The following is a 17,431-nucleotide window of genomic DNA, read 5'->3' as shown; positions in this document are numbered from 1 at the left end:
AGTAAAACAGGCCAATATTCAGTGTAGTGACTAAAGTCTCAAGTGGAGATTTAAACATTTCGACCAAGGTAGCCGCTCTAATCTCTGAAGATGTTCATTCTGTGGCCTGAACAGAGAATTCTTTATGACCTGCTGACCAAACGTCAGGCTTGAGATGGAACATAAGGTACCACCGAGTTAAGCAAGATAGGAAGGTGATTTGCCGTGTAATAATTTATGAGTAAGTCAAAAAAACAAACAAAAAAAAAGAAAACATCTGGGAGCCAAGTGCAATTTGCTCACTGTAAATTCCAAAGTCCGGGGGCGGTGTTGCTATATCCGGCGGCGGGTGTTTTTAATCCATGCAGAGTAAATCGAAATCTCGAGATGGGAAAAAAAGGTTTTCTCAAATGAAATTTAATTTTTGTTTGTAAAAATAGCTCTGCTCAGCCACAAAAATGAATCAATGTATAATTTCCATCCATTGATTGTCAGCAACGTTTTATTTCCGATTAATTTGGTCACTTCGGAATGATTTCAACGACCATTGTGGATTTTTCCTACTTTAATGGCAGACCACACCAGCAATTGGCTTCTGTGTTTCAGAGCGAGCTTCAGTTGAGGAGAAAGAGGCGGAGGAAGGATCTTTGCCGCCTTGCCAGGAGGAGGAAGAAACTGCAGCACAGCCAGTCAAGGACATTGTGGTGGACGAAGTCGGCAAGCAGCTGGTTTGTTTCCTTCTCGTGTCGATTTGCCGTTCCAAATGCATCAGTCAATGCGGAGGTTAACCGGCAGACTCCTTCCCAGTTCGCCAAGAGCAACCACAGGCTAAGTGAAACGTACCGCATGCTCAGGAGGAAGAACCTCATCATCGAGGCCGTGCACAAGCTCAAAGTCATTGACGGCCTTTACCAGTCAGTCTCATGCCGAATGCTGGACCTCTATTGAGAAAAGTGAAAAGTGACCCTGATGCTGACCCCGCTCTTTTTCTCCAGCCTGCAGAAGCTGATCAACGATGAAGAGAAGCTGCAGGGTCTCCCCGGCAAGTGCTGCAAGAAGACCACGGCGCGCCTCGTCCAGACTCTGTCCAGAGAAGGGCTGCTCAAGATGTTTACCACCACCGTCGTGCAGGACGGTATCAGCAGGAAGGTACGAGGCAGAAAAAGAGGTTATAATTTATTTTTGAAAAGCCCAGGAAGGATGCAAACATTTGCATTTATGGCACTTCGCTTAAATCTAGACTTAAAATGGGTATCAGCAGTAAAAATGCCCCCGCAAAATGACCCAGTAGTACTTGAACTCATGGGAAGCGTTGTAATGACGTGAAATCGCCAGCAGATGTCACCAGAGTGGTTTATCAAACCCATTGCCAGCATGTAGCACAATCTTCATACATTTTTTGGGTTTTTGGCATCAAAGTTGCTTTTTTAGAATTGTTTTTTTTTTTTTTTTTTTTTAAATAAGAATAGCACTGTTTATACATCTGAGGTGTCATAAAAGGAAAAATATTGGGGTCAAAGTTGAAATTGATAAGTTTATAGTTTATTCAGTATTTGTCTTTTCACAATACCTTGATTTCTCCGTTTTTTTTTCTAGAAACAGGATTTTCAGTGAAACTTGCCTATGTTCTACTGCAAATTACTCAAGAATGACAATTGCTAGAAATAAACCTCCTTCTTCTTATGAAAGAATAGAGTCTAATCTTTCTTTTGGTAGGTTCCATGTCTACATAGTCATAAAACACAATATTCTGCGGGCCTTCAAAATCCTCGAAAATGGCTGCGCTGTGAATGGCTGGCATTGAATGAGTTAAGGCTTGTTTTCTGAGGTCATTCAGCAATAAAAAAAAATAAAAAAAAGTCTACCAGAGGGCGTAAACGTAAATGATGTCAACTGGGGACCAACGAGAGCCAAATGCTATTGTTTACTTTTTTGTCGGGTGCTATGGACCTAATATGGCACCGAAACTGCGTTCTTCGTGCTGCTACTCCTTATCCCGGCTTTTTTTTTTTGTTGCTTTTTTTTCTTTTTATATTCGACGCAAAAGCCCGTTTAAAATGATAGGAGGACCTGTGGATGGACGGACGGCGAAAAGGCACACCGGCTGCAGACGGAAAACGATAAACGGACCGGGAAATGTTAGTAAAATGTGCGTTTTAGAATGTACTGTCTCCAGTTACTTGGCTGATGTCACACCAAGACATGGGGAGGTTTATCTATATTGGAGATGAAAAAGGGGCTTTTCAAGATGACTTGTTTTATTGATTTCTCCCAAACAAATAAAATTGAAAATGCAACCTAGGTTATTTCCCTGATCAAAAACCGACATTGTTTTTTCAGAGAAAAATGGTCCACCCTGGCCACCTGGTTCCCTTTAATATTCAATACATCGGTAGTGTATATCTCGTATTTATATTACTTTTAATATCATTATAATATAGTTGATATATGTCTTCTTCCAGCTGGAGTTGGTCGTTCACCCGTCTATTCAGCCCAACGACGAGCTGGTGAGCGCAAGCATCGATCAGGTCCGCTTCAAGATCACCAGCTCCTGCTCTAGTTTGCGGTGAGCGGCCAAAGAAGTCGGGCTGATTGGATACAGCACAGTTTCCCCCCCCCGTTTTCTAAAGTACTTACTCTTCCGCCATTGCAGCCAGCAGGTGGCCAGCAAAGAGAGACCCACCAAAGAGGAAAAGGAAGAGACCAGTAAGAGTTTCAAGAGCTTCGCTGAAATCAAGGAGCAACACTCAGTGGAGATCGCAAAGTTCAAGCCCACCTTAGGTGAGTGAAGGTCCTATGCCCGAAAAGACACAGGGAGGCTGACATTTTAATTCCTTTTATGGGACCGTCACACAATGAAAATGCAGCCCCTTCAAGATCGGTTTAATTGGATGAAAAAAATCAGGCATGTCTATCATGAGTGGACCAACAAAAAAATTCTCAAGATTTTGTCCGATTGCTTCCAGATTTGAGCAATGTATACTACTAGACAGATGCGTAGCGATAAATTGGTGAAACGTTTGAGTTTTCGTCATTACGTTTTGGCAGAGCGCGGCGGCCAGTTTTGAATATTCGTCCTAAAACACAAGCCTCAAAAAAAACTCCACAAGGCCACATTGCAAATTCGCCACCTCTAGACATTTTCAGTTGGAAACAAAAATATTGATAAGCAGAGCTATCGTGAATAGACCCACAAAAACTCTCAAAAAAAGCGCAGTCATCCAAAAAAAGTAACAGGAAGTCTGCCTTATTTGGGGTAAAAGCGGCCATTTTGGCTCATTGGAATCCTCGCGAATTTTCAGACCTATTCAGCCCTCAAGTACGTCATTTTATTTAGCGGCATGAAATGTAGTGGGCATGTCAGTCTTGTGTGGATCCACCAAAAACTCTCGAAAAGCCATGCTACAAAAAACCATGACGGCTGCCATTTTGCTTTGAAGGGGCTTTTGTGACCCGCTCACACCCTCCAGAATTTTTTGAAAATCAAGCCTCCAATGTTCATTTCTTTTAGCAACAATGAATTTGGTGGCTATGTCTCTCATGAGTCGACCCACAAAAAAAGTCTCAGGAACCCATTGCCCAACACACAAAGTCTGTCAGTTGGGTAGAAGTGGCCATTTTGGCTTGGTAGCACCCTACAAATCTCTATCATGAGTAGACCCACAAAAAAAATTCTCAAGAAGCAATGCTGGGAAAGTCACAGGAAGTCTGCCATTTGAATTTGAAACTGCCTTGTTTGGATGCCCTTTCGAGGCCAGCTGAACTTCTACTTTGTCCAGTTTTTTACCAAATTGGAACCATACTACACAGTCGAGCAGCGGTAACTTTGCCAAAAAAAATACACTTTTTCATCATTATGTGCTGCTGAAGCATGGCGGCAGATTTCGACGACTCGCTGTGAGACCTCATTCATGTAATCATCCAGTTCCAGGACTAGGCAAGGCTCTGGGTTTCCAGCCCAAGATGCACCGCCTGCGCATTTTGCACACCTTCCTCTGGTATGTCATCTACGACCACCCGATGGGGCCGAGACCCTCCTGGCTGGAGACGCCTCAAGACGCTCCCGAGGTTGTCCAAGAGCCCCCGGAAAGAATGGACGGCGACGACGACGACGACGACGTCACCCTGAAGGACTTGGATGCGGCATTGTCCGGGGAAGAGGATGAGGCTGTGATGGAAATTTCCAGTAACATAAATTGCGAAATAAAAGGTAAGAACACTCAAACTTGATGTACCATGTCTTTGGTACGTTTGAGCAGCATTCTGCCTGTGCTCAGTTTACTGCGAGGAGGATTCGTGGAAGAGGTTTGTCCCGCCCGTTCGTAGGCATTGCACTCGAGGCAGTGGCTGGGTGATTGTGGGCGACCTGCTCCTGTGCCTGCCGCTCTCCTTATTCATCCAACTCATACAGATTAACTATCAGGTGAGCTCCGTACAATGTTCAAATGAGTACTGGATGGATGGATAGTCAGTGGATGTGAAGATGAATGGATGGATGATAGATGCTTGATATCAGGGGGGAAAAAAAACCCCTCAAATATTAGTCTAAATGCAACAAAATGAGTAGAAGAACACATTTAAATGAAAACAAATTTTGGAGGAACTATTAGATACATTCCAAAAATATTAAAAATCAATCAATATATGACAAAAACTACACAAATATGAGACGGGGAAAAAAAATACCTCCAATATTAAACAAAAGATATTAGACAAAACACCAAAATATTCGATTTTTATTGGACAAAATTCACAGCAATATTAGGCAAAAAATAAATAATAATAATGGTAATAAATCATTTAAAAAAGTAATATATTTGACCATGACACATATCACACAAAATGAGCTATTACAATTCATTTTTAAATATCTGATGAAAAACATTCAAAATGACAAAACACCTATATGAGATTAAAATTGTTGGACAAAATGCAGAAATATTCCAATTTATTGTAAAATATTTGACAAAATAATTCCGTCATAATTAAATAGAACAAATACACCAGTACTAAATGAAAGGTATTGGAAAAAATACAAAAATATAAGTACAACATATTCAATAATACACAAATATTATATGCAAAAATAGACAAACTAAAATGATTTTAGAATTAAATACAAAAAAAAAAAATCTGTAAAAGAAGACAAAAATATTGAACTAATAATACAGAAGATGGCCACGTGGGCAGTTCCACTTCCTGCCTCTGATCCATGTTCGGTGTGGTGTCCGTCCACAGGTTGAAGGCTTGGAGGAGTACTTGAACGACCCTGTGAAGCAACACCATCTGATTCGGCAGTTGCCCCTGTCCATTAGACGGAAGCTCTTTTTCAGACGGTCAATTGAAGCCCGTGCCGCCGCATCTTACCGTTTGTCTGCCACTCTAAATGTCTTCTCACCTTGCCAGGAAATACGTTTACGTCTTCTTCGAGAACCTGCAGCGCTTGGTCTGCATGGGCCTGCTCCACTTAGCTCCTGTGGAGAAGCTGAAGGATAAAGACATGGTGAGTGTAGGAAAAGTAAACATTTCTTTTCTGTTTGTGTCTGTTTGTGAGAGATTTTTTTCCCCAAGGACTTGAACCCCTTGACAAGACAACAACACAAACAACATATACTCCAAAATGTCATAGGGATGAAAAAGTTTCCTATTTTCCAAGAACAAATGTATGATAATAAATTCATGTGTTTTTTTTTTTTTTGTTGTTGGTTTTTTTTTAGGCAAAAAAGTTGCAATGTTATTCTATTTATTTCAGCCATATTTTTTTTTCAAGAAAAAGAAATCGAAATGTATTTTGTCATAAGGAAAAGTTATAATATTGCTAATCCAAAATCTGATTTTTTTGATGTTATGATATTTAAGTCAAAGTGCAACGAGGGGAAAAAGTGAAATTAAGAAAAATACTTTGAATGTATTCTCACATATTACCCCCTCTTGTTCTGGGAAAGTTGCCAATTTAAAAAAAAAAAAGTTGCAATCTTACGATGAATTGTTATGAATCCTAAAAGTGTGTCACATATTCGCGTGGACTTTATCGCTATCATCCGCAGCTGTTTTGTTACCTGAAGCGCCACGCCACCATCGTAGACACCATCAACACGGAGCCGCACTATTGGCTGGTGGAGGAGCCGCCTGACAAACCATTTGACAGACGCCGCTACACCTTCAGCAGCACAGAGGATGTGGACACGTACTGGTTCGACCTCATGTGCGTCTGCCTCAACACGCCTCTGGGTACGTACACATACACGCACGCATCTTTGATCCTTTTGGATGTTCTTAAAAAGTGATGTTAATCGGGGGGTTTTTTTGTTGTTTTTTTTTTCTCCAGGGTTGATTCGCTCCAAGCGAGGCGCCACCGAGGATGAGGTGACGCCGCCGTCCTTTGTGAATGATCGAACCATCTTTGTGGCAATGGCTTCCTTGCTCAAGTAGGTTCAGCAGAAGAGGCTTTTTTTATGTCAAGAAATTGAATGTATTTTAAAGTGACATAACATTTTTAAATGTCTCCTGCATGGAGGAGCAAGTACCATAAAACTTAATATATCTATACTTGATCAATAAATCCGGTCAACAAAGCAGCATTTGAATTGAAAAATGTTAGAAAGACTTATACCAAAATCTGACAAAATATTGAATAATATTTTTTGTAATAAATATTACATTTTAAAAAATCGACTAAAAAACATTAGTAGACGTGCAATAATATTAACAAACAAAAAAAAATGGGAAACAGTAGCTCAAATCCATTAGAAAATATTGAAAAAGACACTTGCCAAAAGAACACAAGAAATAAACGGAAATTCTTAATAATGATGTGAAAAAAAATTAAATGTTATGAAAACATAGAAAATGTGTAAACGATTTTGACAAAATGATATGTATATAAAAAATACATTTTAAAAAAGCACATTAGAATAGATGTTCTGTTTTTTTTTTTTTTACCACAATTGTTCAATAAAATAGAAAATTGAAAGGAAAAAAGATTTGTGGAAAAGAACAGGAGAATGTAGGTCGGAAATCGGCAACAAAAAATACAAAAATATTAGAAATCATTTTCTTTGAGGAAAAAAAATGAATTAGACAAAAGATACAAATATATAGAAAAACACAATATTAAACTAAACAGAATAATTTAACAAAAAAATAAGAATATTAGTCAAAAAATCTGCCCAGAAATAAAAGCAAGATATTAGATGAAATATACACAAATACCTTGATGATTTGATAAAACACCAAATATGAGAAGTATAATCCCAAATCCAAATTGCGATTGTCTCTTATATGTATGTGTGTGCATACCAACAGGGGTAGCAACATCGTGTGTGATGACGGCACCACTCCGGGCGACGGGAGGGGCGCCGCCGGCTTGGCCTCTGAGTTCTTCGCTCATCTGAAGCGCAACTGGCTGTGGACGAACCGCCTGTTGGCCTGCAAAAAGGTATGAATGAACGCCTGGGGTGTTTTGGGCGCTTTGCTAATGACATTTTTGCTGTAAGGCCGGCGTGTGTGATTCTGTTTGTGTTTCTTTGTAGCGGCCCACCACGGCAGAGAATACCAAAGTGCGACTGAAGAGCCTGTTGAGTAAAGAAGCGCTGCGGGCCGCGCTGAAAGCCGGTCAGTTTGATGTTGGTTGATGTAATGCTCCTCGCGTCCTCTAGAGGCGCCACGTATGCCCGCTTATTTGTGTATCTTTTATTTTTTTTTGCAGGAGCTTCTTCGCCTCGCTTCTTGACTGCCAAGAAGTCTGCGGTGACAGAAGAAAATGTGGAGGTGATGAAATTTGCGTTATTATATGAACGGAGGGTACGGGAATAACTTTGGGTAATGTGCCACTTGCTGCTTCACCAAGACATTATCGGCCTGCTGTACATTTCTATCCAAAGGATGAATTATAGAAAATATTATGACAAAAATATAATACATTTTTTAAAATGCAAATATTCAACATACATTTTTTTTTTCTTAACTGATAAAAATGTGTTTTAAAAAAAAAACTAGCAAATAGACAAACATGTCCACAAGTTTTACATAAGAAATGAAAAAACTTGGGAATGCAAAAAATACAAGAAAAAAAAGAAAATGAAGAAACACACAAAATACACAAATATTACCAACGATATTGGATTAAAAAAAATATTTGAAAAAAGTGAAATAATACAGGAAAAATGTGCATGGTTTTAGTGCAATTATGTAATTAATATAAGTATACAGTACACATTCTAAATGAAAACTATACGGTAAAAAAACAAAAACAAATATTTGACAAGAAAATATTCAAATAAGAATACAAAACATGACACAAAAATTGAAAAACATTTGAAAACAAAAACAATTACCTGAGAATTACAAAATAAATGTAAAAATATTATCCAAAACAACATGAAAATACACTAGTCAAGTTTATTTATATCGCCCTTAATGGCAAAAGAGCCTCAAACGGCTTCACAAACCCACAATTGACCAATATTAAGTACAGTACTAGTATTTAAATTTTTTAAAGATTTTTGAGAGTGCTTGTGTCTTTGTGACCAGGTGGCCATCGAGCCGGCGTCCAGGAACCAGGAGGTGGTCGGAGGGAAGCGACGGAAGAGGAAGAGACCCAAAAAGGAAGTTGTGAAGCTTCCTCGTAAAAAGAAAAAAGGTTGGCCTTACCCCTCCAAATTTTGGGGTGATAACACACATCAATATGAGACAAAATACCAAAATAATTACAGTGGCGGCTTGGTGATCACGCGTGGAAATTCTTGTTTCTCAAATCACCTTTTCCATGAATTCATATAGAAAATAGAAAATTGCCCCCCCAAAAAAGTAAAAACAATGATCAAAAATAATACAAAAAGTCCTAAAAAAAATATGGAACTACTACACATGGAAATACTCAACAAAAACAAGAAAAATAGCACAAAAGCAGAAAGCATACAAAGATATTCTACTAAAAATATGTATAAACGTGTGTGTGTGTGTGTGTGTGTTTTGTTTGATTATTCATTTGTCACCCTCCGTGTAGAGCCCAAGAAGCGCATCCCCGCTCACGACGAGGCCGACCACCGAGCGTTGAAAAAGATGACCAGGCGGCGAGTCATCTGGACGGTGCAGGAGGACTCCCTGCTCATGCTCTGCGCCGTGGCCTCGCATCTGCTCAACAGCAAGGTACGCGTTGGCCCGTATTCGGGCCACTTCTCCCGAGCATATTTGCTCATTGTGTGCGCGGGCGATGGCTTTCAGTTGCGGAGGACGTTTGTGGCCCACTGCGTGGTGCGAGACCTGCTCCAGGTGGAGTTTCACATCTCCGAGGACAAAACGTCGCTGGCAGCCGGCCGGCGCACGCGCTACATCCTCAAGAATCCTCAGACCTTTCTCAACTACAGGTTGGTGCTCCGTGCATAGTGAGGGTGCAATTTTAGTCGCCTCTTTTCAGGAAAGCGCGATATCAATAGTTGCTCTTCTTTTTAGGAAATGAACAAATGCCTTTTAGGCAAGTGGAAGTTCTCGCGTGAAGGTTCCATGTGCGTTTTTGTTTTATGTTGAAAAATGGTTTATTAACTTGCAAAAGATGCATTTAAAAATGTGACGTTCTAAAAAATAGTGTGACTTTTTAGATTTAAACATAATGTTAAAAAAAATCACAACTACTAGAATTTGTTGACATTAGACAAAACATGAGAACAGTTCTAAAATATAAAATGTGAATATAATATAAAACACTGTTAGAGTAAAAAAACAAAATCTTTGGAAAAAAAAACGTGACGACAAATCAACAAAAATATTAGAAGCAAGTCAAATGTTTAACAAAAAAATAAAATAAAATAGAAGAAAAATATTCCGACAAAAATGTTGGATGAAAAATCTAGCAAAACAAATCTGACAAAATACAAAAATATCAATTAAAAAAAACAAATGTCAAAATGTGTCAATATTAGAAAAGGTTATTAGACAAATATCGGGGAAGAAAAATATAAAATAATTCAAACTATCAGATGAAAAAAAACAAATATTAGACAGAAATCACAGAGGAAAAATACTTGACAAAACTATGAAACCAAATTATTAGTTGGAGGGGGGCAAAAATGTGAGACAAATAATATCCAACAACATCCATAAAGATGAAAATAGTTACCATGTTAAATGAAAACTACAAAACAAAACAGACGCAAATAAAAATACAAAGCTGCCGGAAAAAATACATTAGACGAAAAGCACACAAATGATAGACAAACTCTGAGAATAATTACAAAATAAAATGGGAAAAAAATTGGTTAAAAAATATTCAGTCAATAGAGAAATATTAGAAGTAATATGCGGATACTATGAAAATATCTGACAAAATGCCAAATATCCAACATAATACGAAAGTATTTAATAAATAGTTCATTAGATTAAAAAGACACGTTACACAGGTGACACAGACACAGGTTTATTTTGGATAATTAAATTGTTGTGTTTTCAAATAATACTACCGGAATCCAACGCCGTAATCCACCGGTCTTATTTTGTTGTCCAGGATCTGCCTAGCTGAAATCTATCAGGACAAAGATCTGCTGAAACAGCTACAGGACAACAAACCTGCTAATCCCGATAATGCAGATGTACATTTTCTTCCTCTTTCACTTTATTCTGATTCCAGACGCTATTGCTAACAATATCTCATCTTCAGGATTGCACCAAAGCATTCAGCGAGTACGTCAAGCTCCTCCGACAAAAGTTCAGCTCGGTCCACAATGCCGATGATGTGAACTTGCCCGAAAACAAACATCAAGTCTTCTCGCAGTAAGTGAGGAAGCTGTGAACGATAAACGGCAGGAGTGTGTGATAGTCATTTTTTTTCCCCCTCAGGTCGAAAGTGTGCACGATACATAACGACAAGCAGATTCCCTGCAAAGACACCCTGACTTGGTACAAATTGCACCGCATTTAATTTTTTCCACCGATGGGAATGAGGCTTCTCATCGTTTTTGTCTGTTGCAGCACAAGGGAAATTCACGCCTTAGTGTTGTGCAACCTCATCCAGAGTACACTGGCCATGACCAACAATCAAATGAAGGAGTCCAGATCCTTTCAGGTATCCTTTTTTTCTCACAAAAATTGCCTCTTCGTTGCAATGTCATGATAGTTCACAAAAAACAACAAAGTCATGAAAACTAAAATCGAAACGTTTTAGTTTACGAAATAAAATGCTTTTTATTTTTTTCTTATTCCCCCATTTTTTTTTTTTTTTTTTTTTGTCCGTCAACTACTTCTACAATTCCCGACCGATTCAAACCACTCCAACTTTTAACATATTCCAAAAATTCATACCTTGTATTACTTTTCTCATTCCCAACATTTACAGTTTTCCCACAATTGAACATTTTTCATCCCAAAATTCCCCATTCATTTCCAGACGTTCAACAATTTGCTCCCATTCGAAACTTGAAATGTTCATCTCATTCAGTTCACCTCTGGATACATTTTTAACATCCCCCCAATTCCCCATTTTTCACCTATATACTCCACATTTTTCTATCAACAAAATTCCCCATTAATTTTGAGGGTTTGGGTTAAAATCCGTTATTGTTCCTGTTTGAAATATTCACCTTGCCATTCAATCTGATATATTTGACCCTCGCGTAACCTTTCCAAAATTACGCATTCATTACCAACAATTCATTCCCGTTCTACATTCAAAATGTTCAGCTCACTCACTTCACCTTGGAAACGATTTTCAACATTGCCACAAATCCTGGCATACCAACATTTCCAAATTTTTCACTCACATATTGCACATTTTCAACAATATCATTTCACCTAATGCCACACAATCTCATTCGATAGATATCATTCCACATCATTCAACGCATGCATTTTCACCACTACCAAGATATTCAATATTGCTCAATATCAATTCAAATCATTCAATACCATTTGAGATAATTCCATATCTTTCACCAACATTCCACTCTACGTTTCTGTATTTTTTCTATTCATCGTTTCCCCAGAAATTGCTTCGAAATTGCTTCTTTTTTTCCTGACTTGCTGACTTCTCGCTGTATTTCTGTTATCCTCACAAAATTCCAACTTTTTACCCTCTCCTGAAGTTATATTGAGTTTTTCTCACAAAATTACAATTCAACAGCATTTTTCCCCCTCACTCGATTCTCACCCTATTTTCCTCACAAGATTATGAATTAATTCGTGAAGTAGCATTATGACTTTCGCATAAAAATATGACTTAATTTCACTTGCGTAGTTTTTGCTATATTACTGTTCCCTTACAAAAATATGACTTTATTCTCGCACTATTACCACGTCTTCCTCCCCAAATGCCAACTTTCTCCACAGCAGACGTTCCACATTTACAGTCAGTACCCGCAGGAGCTTCTGTGCCAGGTGTTCATTGAGTGCCGTAAACGTCATATGGTGAACCAGCGCCGCATCTGTCGGACGATTGGACACAAGAAGAACCGAGCGCTGCCCATCCTGCCCATGTCCTTCCAGCTCTCGCAGTCCTACTTCAGGTATGTTTGCCACCAAGTCAACAAGTAACAAAATAACTCAAACTAAAGTTAAAAAAAAAACAAAAAAACATTTTTGTTGTTGAAATGAAATAAAATAAAAACGAAAATCCTTTTTAAAAACAAAATCCAAAAATCATTAGAAACTACATCTTGCGCTTCTAGGTCAAACAATCATTTGAGTTGATTGATTACAACTGCTCCCCCCCCCGACAGGTTATTTTCATGGCGTTTTCCTCACACCCTGTGCACCGACTCGTTCCGCTTCCTGAAGACTTTGCAGAACAACGGCACAAGCGACGACAGGTCTTCTGTCTCCTACCATGTGGAGACGGAAAATCGGACAGAGAGCGGCGAGGAAGCGGAAGGCAGCGATCTGAAATATTCCGGAATGATGCGCTTCCATCTGGACTCTCCCGGAGGAGCGTGCATCGTGTCGCTCAGCCTGCTGAGTTTGGGACTCCTGTCAGTGCATATCTCCATCCCCAATAAGATGGTAGTGGTGGACAGCAACCTGGTGGACAATGATGTCAGAAGGTATGTCCTTGATGGTGGCTGGCAAAAATTCCTATCAGGGTATAACCCATCACCTAAGCACTTATTCTGGTGTATCGCTACTCTACATTTCACATTAGCTTAGCAGTTAGCGTAGCTTCTCCATTTCCTGTTCTCTGTTCTTGCACTGTGTGTCCATAATTAGCTACTCCTCGTCCACTTTCGGTAACGATACTTGCCCGAAGTGTCGGCAATTTTTACGGGCGCGATGATTAGTGACTTCAAAAATCGGGTCCCCGACGCATTTAGCTGCACTAGCTAGCCAGAGCTGAGCAAGTAAGATTAGCGGCTAATATGTCCCTGCTAATTCCCAAGTAGCCAGGAAAGCGAGGAGAATGGTTACACATGCTTGTAGCCATTTTTTTCACTGAGCCAGATACGATTACATCATCAAGCATTATCGCAATTGGTCGGTAGAGTCTGAATCTATTCTTGTAAATATGTACTTCAGAAAAATTTGGGGTCGACGCCAACCCATGCATTCAATGTACATGTCCTTCACACAGACCACTAACACAGGTAAACGCAGTAAAAAAAATGCTGCTTTTGACTGGCGGTTTGAAAGAGGCGATACGGTCGATGTCCCGCCTCTGATTGTCTCAGAAGCTTGGAAATGTGCAGGTTGACTTCAACCTTTTTAGACCTTTCACACAGAACACCGCCACAGAAAAAAAGCTATGAGAATACCTTTGGGAATACCTCAGAGGCAGTTAGTTAGTTAGTTAGCTAGCTAGCTAGCTAGCTAGTAAGCTAAGTAGCTATTGCCTTTTTTATCTATTGTCTGAATCGATTTGGCTCCAGCATAGTGTCATTGGAGGAAGAGGAAGAGTGTGAGTTAGTTAGTTAGCTAGCAAGCTAATTACAAGTTTTATTATTGTATGAATTTGATTGGGCTTCTGCATGGTATCATGGCGGAAGAGGACGACATTGTCGGTGATGATTGCCAGAGCTAACTAGTTAGTTAGCTAGGAAGCTAGTTCGCTAATGAGCCTTTTTATATATGCATTGTATGAATCTAATGGGGCTCCAGCATGGTGTCATTGGAGGAAGAGGACGATGAGGATGACGGCGCCGGCGAGGAGTCGGAGCGCAAAAAGAAGTTGCGAGTCAATGCTCACCGGGCTTCGCACACAAAGTACCTGTTAATGAAAGGCTTTTGCATTCCCGGCATTGGTACGTTAACCTTTGATATTCCGGGAGTTTCTCAAGACTAAGAGATGGCATTCATATTGAATGAATTCGCAGTTAATCTCCGGAACATGAACACCAGCGACAACATCGTGGTGGAGTCGTGCGTGCTTAGGATGCAACTGAGACGAACGCCGGTTGGCACCTTGTTGAGTGACGACGACGTCCCTCTGGACTTCTCTAAATCCGGCCCGTCCCTGCTGCCGCCTGTCCTCACCCGCTGCATACGCAACGTTGGACCCACTCCGGCGTACTGCTCCGGCTACTCTCCTGAGGACTCGCAGGCGAGTGCCCAGCTGAGGAAGCACCTGGACGGAGCAGGAGAAAAGGGGGTTGACCAGATGGACCTGTTCCGGGAGCTCGCTCACCTCCATTTGCCGCAATCCGGTCGCAGCAGGAGCCTGGAGCAGTACTTGGAGGCAAGTCCCCTTTCACACCGGATGCTACCTTGCCTGCCGGGGAAGTCCCAGGTCAACGTGACTTGTTGGAAACATGCCAGTTGTAACGAGTGGTAGGAATAAGAGTTAACGCACTCGTTTTTAGCCATCCGTGGGGGCGGCCATTTTGCCTTCTGTCGACTGAAAATGACATCGCAACTGCTCACTACGACCAATCACTGCTCAGGTTCAGACAACAGGTCAACCGTGATTGGTCGTTGTGAGCAGTTGCGGTGTCATTTTCAGTCGACAGAAGACAAAATGGCCGCCCCCACGGATGGCTAAAAACGAGTGCGTTAACTCTTATTCCACAAACGCAAAATTAATCAGAATGCCGTGTTTCAACTGGTGGGAACATATTTTTGAAAAAAAATATCTTTGGGTTGACTTCCCTTTTAAGAACGTAGCGGTCGGGTACACCCGACCGAGACCGAGTCCGTGACAAAAGGTGCACTGAAGTTTAGGGAAAAAGAAGTGACTAACTGACTTAATAAACCAAAGAGGCGCCACCGTGTGGCGAGACACCATACCACGATAACTGACTGTTACAGTGTTTATTAGTAAAAGGGGCTATCGTACCAGGGAATTAGTATTTCAACCCCCCATTTCGTGTGAGTACCTGTCACGGGAAAGAAGGACTAAGGCCGGTTCCAACTTGGGTGCAGCGAAATCCAGCGGCTTCAACTGCAACCTTTCATTTTTTGTCACTACCTTTCACACAGAACAACAACTTAAAATAATCTAACGTTTTGTATTTGTACTATTCACACATACCTGTTTTTTTTTTTTAACCGCCCTCCCCCCCACCCATCTGTTTCTGCCGTTGTCCTCCGCAGGATTTACAGGAGGACGGTCAGGTCGTCAAGGTGGGCGGTTACGGCATTCGCTGGGTGCTCATCGAGCACGCCGAGGCCTGGATCCTTACGGTCAACCCCAGGAACTGGTCCCAGCTGAAGACTGCCACCAGCGAAGAGCCCTCCCAGCACAACATCCCCTTCCTGCACAAGAGGCGATGGGTTCAAACCCGGCGGGACAAAGACACGGAAGAGGAGCCGCCGGCGAAAAAAACGGCAACGGGAAAGAGACGCGAGGAAGACGAGGAGGAGGAGGAGGAGGAGGCGGAACAGTCGATAAAGCGAGAAGCCGAGGAATCAGCGGCAAAGGTTTCGACGGGACACGAGAGCTTGGAAATGGAGCAAGAGTGCAATCCTGCCGAGGACAAGACGGAGGACAAGGAGAAAGACGGAGGAGTCACTTTGGCGCAGCAGGCTGACCTTCATGAGTAAGTTTCACGCAGAGATTCGGCGTCAGAGGTATTAAGTGGACTTTGATTTGTTATACAGCGGTGTGGAGTTACATCTTCACTCATCCCGTCGGTGCCGTCTTTACAAAACAAAATATTTGTTTTCTAGTATAAAGTATTTTTAAGTGTTATTTTTTCCAGGAACAAAATATTTAAGTATGAAGTAGGACTGTATTTTTGCATTTTTATTTATTTATTTTTTTGATAAAAATCATAATTTTGAAAAAGTAGCATTAATTTTTTTATAGCTCATTGTTCTAGTATAAAGCTTTTTAAGCAATTCTAATCTTAGTATTTTTTTTATTTATTTTAGAATTAAATAGCCTTTTTAAAGTATTTTCTTGTATAAAGTATTTTTTTTTATTCTATTTCCCCCCAGAATTCTTAAAAGCGGAAGTCAACCCAAACATATTTTTTTTTCAAGAATATGTTCCCAGTAGGCCCACTAGTCGAAACACGGCATTCCGATTGCCGTATTTTCCGGACTATACGGCGCTCCGGAGTACAAGTTGCACCAGCCATAAAATGCATAATACAGAAGAAAAACAACATATAAGTCGCACTGGCGTATAAGTATTAACATTCATGGCTCCTGAGTGTAAGAATAGTATTTTTGTACAATAGTCAAACTTTTTTTTTTCGTGAAGTCATATTTTGGAAAAAAAGACGTCACAGGATAACATCTCGCTCTCCGAAAATCTTGAATGCAATTGTATTTTTCACTTTTTCGCGAAAGTTCTTTTCCAAATAACATTTTTTGATTGAGAATACAGTACTTTTTTTTTTTTAGAAAAGTAACAATCTTATGAGAATAATGCATTTTTCTGTGTCACAATCGCCCCTTTGTCGCCGGCTGTTGAAAATGGTGTTCTTCCCTTCGTTTCACATAATTTGCCTCAACGAAAGCGTCTTCTCTGTTTTCCCCGCGACCGTCCAGCGGCGACAGCGTGAGCTTCGTGAGCCGTCCGTGGCGCCTGGTGGACGGGACGCTCAACCGGCAGGTGTGCAAAGGCATGCTGGAGGCCGTCCTCTACCACATCATGTCTCGTCCCGGCATCCCTCAGCAAAGGCTGCTGTCATACTACGAGAGCGTGCTGCAGCCCGTCGTCGTTCTGGAGCTGGTCCAGGTGAAAACATCCCCCTAAAAATGATTTTGCCTTCTCTTCCTCATTCCTCACCACCACTTTTCTCCTGTCTCATTCAGTCGCTGATAGAACTGGGCTGCGTGGCAAAGAAAACGCTGGTCAAAAGGGCCAAGCCCACCCTGTTCGGACCCTCGATGCCAGCGATGGAGGAGCAGCAGCAAGAATATGTTTATTATGAACCGACGGTCAGCTGCTGCCTCAGACTCGCTCAGGTGCTGCCCAACGAACGCCATTGGAACTATTGTGGAAAGTATTGTGGAAAGTAACCTTTTTTAAATTTTTTTTTTTTTTTACATTATTATTAATCCAAATGGAATAAAGGCTTCAACCTAC

The 17,431-nt window shown here is 40.7% G+C and overlaps 1 protein-coding gene across 2 annotated transcripts in view; it reads left to right on the top strand.

Moving 5' to 3' along the window:
* Window positions 1-17,431, top strand: part of gtf3c1 (general transcription factor IIIC subunit 1) — a 22,954-nt gene extending 5,523 nt beyond the window's left edge. The window contains exons 12-39 of one of the 2 annotated variants that reach the window (XM_086032559.1): window positions 586-707; window positions 787-893; window positions 975-1,128; window positions 2,442-2,545; window positions 2,633-2,760; window positions 3,905-4,189; window positions 4,257-4,402; window positions 5,218-5,315; window positions 5,386-5,482; window positions 6,027-6,210; window positions 6,308-6,407; window positions 7,285-7,417; window positions 7,512-7,593; window positions 7,688-7,749; window positions 8,512-8,620; window positions 8,987-9,129; window positions 9,205-9,347; window positions 10,481-10,565; window positions 10,634-10,746; window positions 10,813-10,872; window positions 10,945-11,038; window positions 12,301-12,473; window positions 12,687-13,007; window positions 14,056-14,198; window positions 14,271-14,632; window positions 15,487-15,932; window positions 16,891-17,080; window positions 17,158-17,431. In XM_086032559.1, coding sequence (XP_085888685.1) covers window positions 586-707; window positions 787-893; window positions 975-1,128; window positions 2,442-2,545; window positions 2,633-2,760; window positions 3,905-4,189; window positions 4,257-4,402; window positions 5,218-5,315; window positions 5,386-5,482; window positions 6,027-6,210; window positions 6,308-6,407; window positions 7,285-7,417; window positions 7,512-7,593; window positions 7,688-7,749; window positions 8,512-8,620; window positions 8,987-9,129; window positions 9,205-9,347; window positions 10,481-10,565; window positions 10,634-10,746; window positions 10,813-10,872; window positions 10,945-11,038; window positions 12,301-12,473; window positions 12,687-13,007; window positions 14,056-14,198; window positions 14,271-14,632; window positions 15,487-15,932; window positions 16,891-17,080; window positions 17,158-17,364 — 4,391 coding nt within the window. In that variant the 3' untranslated portion in view covers window positions 17,365-17,431. Of the gene's footprint in view, window positions 1-585; window positions 708-786; window positions 894-974; window positions 1,129-2,441; window positions 2,546-2,632; window positions 2,761-3,904; window positions 4,190-4,256; window positions 4,403-5,217; window positions 5,316-5,385; window positions 5,483-6,026; window positions 6,211-6,307; window positions 6,408-7,284; window positions 7,418-7,511; window positions 7,594-7,687; window positions 7,750-8,511; window positions 8,621-8,986; window positions 9,130-9,204; window positions 9,348-10,480; window positions 10,566-10,633; window positions 10,747-10,812; window positions 10,873-10,944; window positions 11,039-12,297; window positions 12,474-12,686; window positions 13,008-14,055; window positions 14,199-14,270; window positions 14,633-15,486; window positions 15,933-16,890; window positions 17,081-17,157 lie in introns of both variants that reach the window. The other variant, XM_086032558.1, reaches the window with a different exon arrangement.

Source organism: Filicampus tigris, chromosome 6 (genome assembly GCF_054856515.1).
Source record: "Filicampus tigris isolate MCC_2025a chromosome 6, RoL_Ftig_1.0, whole genome shotgun sequence".
Lineage (NCBI taxonomy): Eukaryota > Metazoa > Chordata > Actinopteri > Syngnathiformes > Syngnathidae > Filicampus > Filicampus tigris.
Note: the sequence above shows the minus strand (reverse complement) of the source record. Positions and strands in the feature narration are given on the sequence as shown.